Consider the following 8612-nt stretch of genomic DNA (forward strand, 5'->3'; position numbering starts at 1 on the left):
TGCCCGCCCCGCTCCCCTGCCCACCCTGGCACCCTCTCCCTGCTCTAACACTCCTAACCCTCCACTGCCCGGCACACGCGCCCTAACCTATGACAGAGAAGCACACCGTCGGCCACCCGCTGTCCCCCACACCGCCGTCCAGAGCTTTAAGTCTATACTTAGAAAATGTTAATGGCATTACCCATGGGGAACCTTATAACTTCATAATATCCCGGAGCTTCTGTTCTCTTCACGGGTTCCATGAAGGGCCAAGCGCTTTGATGGCTCTTGGGTAAAGAAAAAAGTAAGGTATCTCATATGGAAATTCCATGTGGGAAATCATTTCAAAACATTTGCGTGAAGTGGAGGAAAAGCGAACACCCACCTTCACCTGCTGCAGGATGCTCCTGAGCGTGCTGTACAGCTGGTCGGGGTCTCTGGCCTCTTTACTTGAAAGGAAAGGGCACACAGAAGAAGCAAGGGTTAGCACCCTGCCCCCTTGCCAGGCAACTCCTATCCAGCTCATCTGTACAGAAACCTAAGGTTGGAGCTACTTCAGCACGTTTTATGAAAAGTGAACCCTAACAAGTGCGGTGGTGACTACAGCCAGTTTCCCTGTTTGCTCTAAGCTGCTGGGAGGGGAGACAGAGCACTTCCATCAATATCCTCCAGCCCATCACACTTACCTTCTCTCTCTTCCACTCGGCTTCCAGCCTGTCTCTCCTATACATACCAACGAAATTAAACACTGAATGAGAACTGCTTTCAGTCAAGAGAATAACACAGTTAATACTTATCAAAAACGCAATAACTTACAGCCATGATCAGTAAAAGACTACTTTTGAAAAGAGACTGAAATTAACTGCAATTAATTCTTTACTTCCTTACACACTTGGATATAAAAACATTCCCAAGACTGGCATTGCTCCATCTGCTAGTATTTTTTAAAGCAGGAACTCCAGCCTTTCAGAGGAACGCATAATAAGCAAGCATGTTTGGTCCTGTGGGCGCGTATATTTTTAAAAATCGAAGTCACATTTTCTGCTAACCACCACGTGAAAGCGTTAAGCTGTTATTTTAGGTTGGAACAAACTCTGTCCTGCTCTCTATTTTATCTGGCACAGACCCTGCTTGTAACGCAAGATGGTCTCAGGCAGCAGAAAGAAGACACAGCCTGGAGTCCAACAGACCTGGATTTGATTTCTTGTTCTCTCCTTAAGCTAAGCTACCCTCCATAAGTTAGTCAGCCTTTGCCTCTGTTTATCAATGTATAAGACAGAACTCCAGAACTGAGCTGATTCCTTTTGAGATTAGTTGATGTATGTGTAAAAAATTTAAAAAAAAACACCCCAAAACAGAATAATGTTTGGCACACACACACATTCAGGGAGAGGATAGCTATTACGCCATTAATAAGGATAATACACAGAAGTACAATTTCCAGGTCTAGCAAAGAAAGTAAGATCTGCTGTAGGGTATACTTCGTAATGAAGATGTCTATCTCGCTCAAATAATGTCTTATTTTCTTTTGGAGAATTTTAGTTTGATTTATTAAATCTTCAATACACTAGCAGACCCTGGATTTGAACTGATTGAAAGTGCCAATATTTATAGCTTCTGATCGACAAAAACACCTATTTTGTATGTTTTAACCCAAGATAATTCACTTCTAACATACTCACAGAGAAGAACCCTTGGAAAACCACTCTAAAACAGGGAACCAGAAACCAGTGTGACGCTGTCGGGTCACGTGGTTTCGAAGTCGGGGGCGCTGAACTCGGCCGAGCACAGCTCTGCCCGGGACTGCCCGGGGCACGGAGAAGGGCGTGGACGGGAAGCCCCCTGGAGGAGGCAGGGCCGCTGCTCCCTCGGTCACTGGCCACGAGCCGCTCGCGGCTACAGGACTGAGCCAGCCTGAGACTCAACCTCCCACCCTCTGAGCACAATTCCCTGCCTTCAAGGTCACCTGTGGGAGTGGCCGACACTGTGCCACAAACAACAGGCTCTCAAAGCGATGCGCGTTAACAGTTAAAGCCGGAGATGGCCCCGGAAGCAGAGCAGACGCAAAGGAAACGCGCTCTTCTGAGACCGCAGCATCCCGACTAGAGCCTGCGGGCGAGCGGCCTCCCGAACCACTGCGCTCCGGCGGAGCTACTTCCGGGGTCTCGGGGCACAACCAAAAGCTTCTGCCTTTAGATCAATACATACGAATTCCAGGAATGCTTTCTATCGGGATCTGCCGAACTCCATCTTTAAAACAGGAAAGTCCCGGGTAGACTTTCCGAATCTGGGCTTGTTTTCTTTCTATCAGCTTTTTAATGATCTGCAAAGCACAAGAAGAAACTACCTTTAGTGACCGAAGTTTGTGGCTCCAGCTTAACTCAGTCAATCTAAGTTATTTTCCCAACAAAATTAAGTCTTCAGGAAACAAAAGGGTGAACGATATTAAATGGTGAGACATGAAAACATTCTACAAGGCCATGCACATTGAGTGTCACTGACAGAGCTGTCTTTGAATGCTTGTCCCCTGCCATTGCAAAAAAAGCCAGTATTAAGAGCCCACTGCCCTCTTTAGCGTAAGTGCCAGTTATCTCGGCCCTCCCCCGCGAGCCTCAGCCACAGAGAGGAGAAACGGCCCTGCAGCCCAGGCACCGTCAGCACCCCTGGGCGTCTCAAGACCAGGCGCTGCCCACTTGCACCTGAGGGGCAGGCAGACTCACCGAGTCCCCAGAGCCCGGGAGGACGGACTTCCTAGTGCTCAGGTGTTCCAACGTGTGAGCCCCAACCTACGATGCTCACATCCAAAAAGCAGCTCTGAAGACTGAAGGCGACGCAGTCAGGACAGGGGCCGCCAGAACTACTTAGGGAATTTTTGAGAGGAGTCCGTTTGTCTTATAAAATAATTCCCTTCTCCAGTGGAGCTTCCCGACCCAGGAATCACACCCAGGTCTCCTGCACTGCAGCTGGATTTGTACCGTCTGAGCCCCCAGGGAAGCCCAATGTTCTGATGTAACTAATTCCAGGGCAGTGTTCCCCTTAAAGAAGTCAAGGGTCCAGTGGTTAGGGCTGCATACTCCCAACGCAGGGGAACAGGTTCGATTCCTGGTCAGAGAACTAAGACCCTGCACTACACAGAGCAGCCAAAAAACAAAAAAAGAAAGAGCAACAACAAACTCAAAAACCACCAACTTGAGATTAACTGTATCAGCGCTGAATTTTGGAAAACACTACAACAGTAGCAGTCATTAATCAAATTAATGAAAAACTTCAATTTCCTAACTTCTTGATCTCAAATGGAAGACTGATAAATGCTACAGCACGAATACATAATCTTAACAATTAAACACAGGACTTCATAAAATGAACAGAAGTGGCAAAATAGACTGCTGGTAAATCTGCTCAGGGTTGTCCAATATCATGTAAACCAGTCGTGTAATTTAAAATTTTTCAGTAGCTACTTTAAAAAAAAGTAAAAAGAAATAGGAGAAATTGATTTTAACAATATATTTTTATTCAATCCAATATAGCTAAAATACTATCACTGCAGCATATAATCAAGAGAAAAAATATGAGATTTTTACATGCTTTTATTCACACTAGGTCTTCAAAATCAGAATGCATTGTACACTTGCAGAACATCTCAGCTTTGACTGGCCATGCAGCTAGCACCCAGTGGCCGCATGTGGCTGCCACTGTGATGGGCAGATCTGATTGGACGCTCTGCAGGACGTGTAACTCCAGGTCTTTTTAAAAAGACTCCTCAGGCCTTCCCTGGTGGGCCTGTGGCTAAGACTCCACACTTCCAACTAAGATCCCACCCAAAAAAAGAAGAATTTCTGGAAACATGTATACAATGGAGTATTACTCAGCCATAAAAAAGAATGAAATAATGCCATTTGCAACGTGGAAGGACCTAAAGATTATCATACTAACTGAAGCTGAGTCAGAGAAAGATAAATACCGTATGTTATCGCTTATATGTGGAATCTAAAAAAGTGGACACAAATGAACTTATTTACAAAGCAGAAACAAACTCAGAAAACAAACTTACGATTACTAAAGGAGAGGAGGGGGGAATAAACTGAGGCTTTGGGATTAACAGAGGCACACTGCTATATAAAAAGCAGACAGTCAGCAAGGACCTACTGCATAGCAGAGGGGACTCTACTCAATAATCTGTAAAAACTTGTATGGGAAAAGAATCTGAAAAAGAAGATACATGTATATGTATAATGGAATTACTTTGCTGTACATCTGAAACTAACACAACATTGTCAATCAACTGTATTTCAGCTAAAATTTTTTTCAAAGAATCACAACGGCAATTTCTTAAATGAAGGCCTTCAGAAAACTTAATTTCAAACACAGCTTTAATGTTTTTCTCTCTTCACCAAGGGTGCTTGCTCTCAGATGAGACAGTGCACGGGGCTTCCAACCCCCTCACGACCACCTTGAGGCCACTGGTAATGGGGGGAGGGGGCTACCCGACCTCTCTAACCCTGAGGATCACTTTAGAGAAAGCAGACCTTCCAACCCCATTCTAGCCTCATATCTTCGCCTCCCTAGAAACTCTCTTCAGCTCATCACCATGTCTTCATCTCCCTCTCAAATCCATCTTTCGTTCCATTTTGGTCATTTTTCATCTTCCCAAACAGAGAACCAGGGGGCATATCAGCCACTTTTATAGTTCACCGAGTCGCAGGATGTCTCCCTACAAAACGCTGCTCTTCTTCACTCTTTGGCTCCTCCAAGCCCGGGGTCGCAGCTCACGTGTGAACCGAGCTTAAAGCCGACCCTCCCCCAGCCCCACACACGCCCCCTGCTCTGTCCTGCCAGCTCCCGCCCCTCCACCCTTTCTCAGAGGCTCTCATCACGTGCACGCCTCGGGCTCCAGGTGCTCCGGCCCCGGGACTCTTCCTGCAGGGCTCCGTCTGCCCGTGCTGACCGCCTTCTGGGCCTCCCGTCCTCACACGGGCCCCCTGGCCCCTGATGACGCAGGTGATGCTGGCCCTCTGCACTCCGGGTCGCCGCTCACCTGGCGCTCAGCCCCGCGGCTGCGGTCCTGGTCTCCCTCTGCACGCTGATCACAGCAACCACGCGGCCTCTGCGCCTGCGCCCCAGGGGGAAGGCTCACCGTCTGCCTGTCTGCTCCTGAGCACCATCCGTCCCTGCCTCCTCAGGGCCCTCCAGAGCTGGACTCAACACTTGTGACAGTCACATGAATTCTGTAGAGGTTACCAGGTAAATCCAAGAACCTCACTAGGGTGACTTCCAAGCTCTTTTAAAAGAAGAAGGTGAACAGCTACATTCAGGGGTGCCTGTTGGAGACACTGGAAGCTGAGGTGGGGGACCCAACGGGACGGAGTGGAAGGGGGGCCCTGTCTTCTCCAATGCTGGGCTCCGCGGGATTTGAAGCAGCCCAGACAGAGGGTCCCCCGCCCAGGGGTCTGAACTCGGAGTCTGGGGACCCCGTGGGGTCCTGCTCCAGCCTCCACAGTGCGGGCACAAGGAGCGGGGCACCAGCTCCCAGCAGCCTTCTCAGAACTCCGTCTCACACTGGAACCTCTGCCCAAGAAACAACAGACGCTGCTTCTATTTTCTAGTTTAATAAAAAGCCTTTGGCTCACTTCCGTGGGACGTGTACGGAGAAGTCTGAGCTACTTTAACTAAAAGGGAGACACTCACTGAGCACCTGTTCTTAGGACGCACCCTGAGAAGACGGGTCTATCTCTGCGATGTCAGAGACATCGACAAGGAACTAAGAACTGGAATGGAGGCACATGAGCAGAAACCAGGAAACAAAGACAGGCTCGAGGCAGACGTCTTTTTTGTTACTCACTAGAGAAAAGCATGGAGAAGGCACTGGCACCCACTCCAGTGCTCCTGCCTGGAGAATCCCAGGGACGGGGGAGCCTGGTGGGCTGCAGTCCATGGGGTCACGAAGAGTCGTGTCACTTTCCCTTTTCCCGTTCATGCACCGGAGAAGGAAATGGCACCCCACTCCAGTGCTCTTGCCTGGAAAATCCCAGGGACGGAGGAGCCTGGTAGGCTGCAATCCATGGGGTCGCTAGGAGTCGCGTCACTTTCCCTTTTCCTGTTCATGCATTGGAGAAGGAAATGGCAACCCACTCCAGTGTTCTTGCCCGGAGAATCCCAGGGATACGGGAGCCTGGTGGGCTGCCGTCTATGGGGTCGCACAGAGTCGGACACGGCTGAAGCGACTTAGCAGCAGCAGCAGCAGAGAAAAGCACCTTTGACTGAATAACAGAAATATAAAGTGGGACTGGGCTTCCCAGGTGGCTCAGGGGGTAAAGTGTCCACCTACACGGCAGGAGACACAGGAGATATGAGTTGGATCCCTGTGAGATCTCCCCAGGAGATGCAAGTCGGGGAGATCCCCTGGAGGAGGTCCTGGCAACCCACTCCAGGGCTCTTGCCCGGAGAACCCCACGGTCAGAGGAGCCTGGGGGCTACAGTACATATGGTCGCAGAGACTCGGACTCGACCAAAGGAGACTAACAGGACAGGTACAAAGCGGGAGTGATGTTGGGTGCGATTTCCCAGTTTTTGAACTCCAAGAACTAGGGGACCAGGAGGGTGATCCTGGGTTTAATATGTAAAGTTTATTCATTTAATAAGTGGCCTGTGTTGCTCTCCCCTAATTATGCTTTGTATGTTTCTTTTTCCTGTCTTACAGAAATATAAAACTTGTTACGTAATCAAATCCATCAACCTTCCCCTTTACCCCTTCTCTTTTAGTTCATACGCATAAAAGACTTGAGCCCAGTATCAGAGGACAAATCACTTGGGACTTCCCTGGGGGTCCCGTGGTTAAGACCCAGCACATCCACTGCAGGGGCCGTGAGTTCAACCCTTGGTCAGGGAGCTAAGACTCTGCAAGCTGTGTGGTGTGGCCAAAAAAAGAATTCTCCCCAGATCACAAATCACTTAATATCTGGAAGCATACACTCTCAGAACTTACAATGGAAAAAAAAGGTGAATACTCACTAAGATAAATATGGAAGATGATGAGTAACTGAAGTTCAAATAAGTAGATCAAACTAGTGCTTGAGAAGTTCAAAGAGGAATGGACACAGGCAGAAGTGGGGTGTGTGTGTGTGTGTGTGTGTGTGTGTTTGAGTGTGTGCACGCGTGAACTGGGAGAGGAAGTGGGTGAAGGATGAAGACACCACGTAAAAGGGTTAGCACATCAGTAACAGCCTAGCAGTTAGAAAAGGGATAAAGAGATGAGTCTGGGAAGAAGGCATGGGGCCAGCATGTAAAAGGCCTTGAAGGTAAAACCACTGTATTTTACAAGTTTTGCATTTTACACCAATTTAATAGGTATTGACCCCCGCTTCGAAGTGGTGATTTAGACAGGAGGTAAAGGATACCTTCACAGAAGAAATCCAGACAAACCAGAGCAAACTGAGGTCCTGGTGTCCATCAGACGCCCCCACACAGAGCCCAGGGGTGCACACTTTGCCCCAAAGGAGCCTGGCCTGTGCAGTGGGAACCCAAGTCGGCCACACGCTTACCTCCTTCTGCTTCTTAATGATGACAGAGAACTCCGTGTACGGGATCCGTGGATTTAGCTCACATCCCATTAAAGTGGCGCCTTCATAATCCTTGATGTAGCCAACATATTTGGTTTTAGGGATTTTGATTTCTTTGGAGAAACCCTGCAAAACCAGTAACTCCATTTAAAAAGGCCCTGAGCATCAAACACCCTGTCTGAGTGCGAGCTACGTGCGAGGCCTGGCTTGGTGCTGGCAGAGGTCCAAGCTCCTTTCCAACTATCCTGAGGATTAGCATGAAACTCCTCTAAGAAGTTCATCAAAAATCAAACCGTGCAAATAGGAAGCACTCCAACATAAAATAATAATAATCATCCTAGTAAAACACAGTATTAAAAATTCATTAACACAAATGGCTCTTAAGTAAAAATAAGATTTAATTTAGCATTAAATTGCATGCTTTCTCCCAAAGTAGACAGGGGGCCTCTAGGATGTTCTGGAAATCAACTAACAGTGAACCCTATTTTGAAAGCAAAATTTGTTCAAAAATATAGCAAGAACCACCTTGATACTGAAGAAATGAAACACTTAATAGGCAAAAAACTTCCAGACCATCACAAGTGTGGCTGTTTCAGGGACATTAATGCTTTGCAATATATTCATTTATATACTTTAAGCTATAATAATAGGGAACATAGTCATATTATTTATAACAATTTTCCTTAAGGGTGTTTCAAATTTTTGTAGAAAATTAGTTGGGACTTCAGTTTCCTGCCTCCTGTTTCAGTAAAAACTTATTTTCCAAGCACTTATTGCCATCAGCCTCAGAGAGGACCACAGACGCAGACAGGTCATTGAAAAAAGAATGGAGAGACTCACATGGAAGCATACACACCGCCACGTGTAAAATAATAACCAGTGAGAGCTTTCTGTGTGACTCAGGGAACCCGAACTGGGGCTCCGCAACTCCCCAGAGCGGTGGGGAGGGGTGGGCGGTGGGAGGCAGGTGAGGACGGAGGAGCCAACGTGAGCCTGCGCGGATCCACGTGATGCGGAGGACGCCAGCCCAGGAATGGGAAGCAATCTTCCTTCATTAAAAATAAATCCGTTTCGGGG

The 8612-nt window shown here is 47.9% G+C and overlaps 1 protein-coding gene across 1 annotated transcript in view; it reads right to left on the reverse strand.

Moving 5' to 3' along the window:
- KAT2B (K(lysine) acetyltransferase 2B) overlaps positions 1-8612 on the reverse strand; it is a 75487-nt gene that overhangs the window by 5825 nt on the left and 61050 nt on the right. The window contains exons 15-19 of the mRNA XM_010856746.1: positions 7518-7661; positions 2188-2302; positions 666-702; positions 365-428; positions 182-266 (exon numbers count right to left, since the gene is read on the reverse strand). Of these exons, the coding sequence (XP_010855048.1) occupies positions 182-266; positions 365-428; positions 666-702; positions 2188-2302; positions 7518-7661 (445 nt within the window). The remainder of the gene's footprint in view (positions 1-181; positions 267-364; positions 429-665; positions 703-2187; positions 2303-7517; positions 7662-8612) is intronic.

The sequence above is a fragment of the Bison bison genome, unplaced genomic scaffold (genome assembly GCF_000754665.1).
Source record: "Bison bison bison isolate TAMUID 2011002044 unplaced genomic scaffold, Bison_UMD1.0 scf7180017864374, whole genome shotgun sequence".
Taxonomy (NCBI): Eukaryota; Metazoa; Chordata; class Mammalia; order Artiodactyla; family Bovidae; genus Bison; species Bison bison.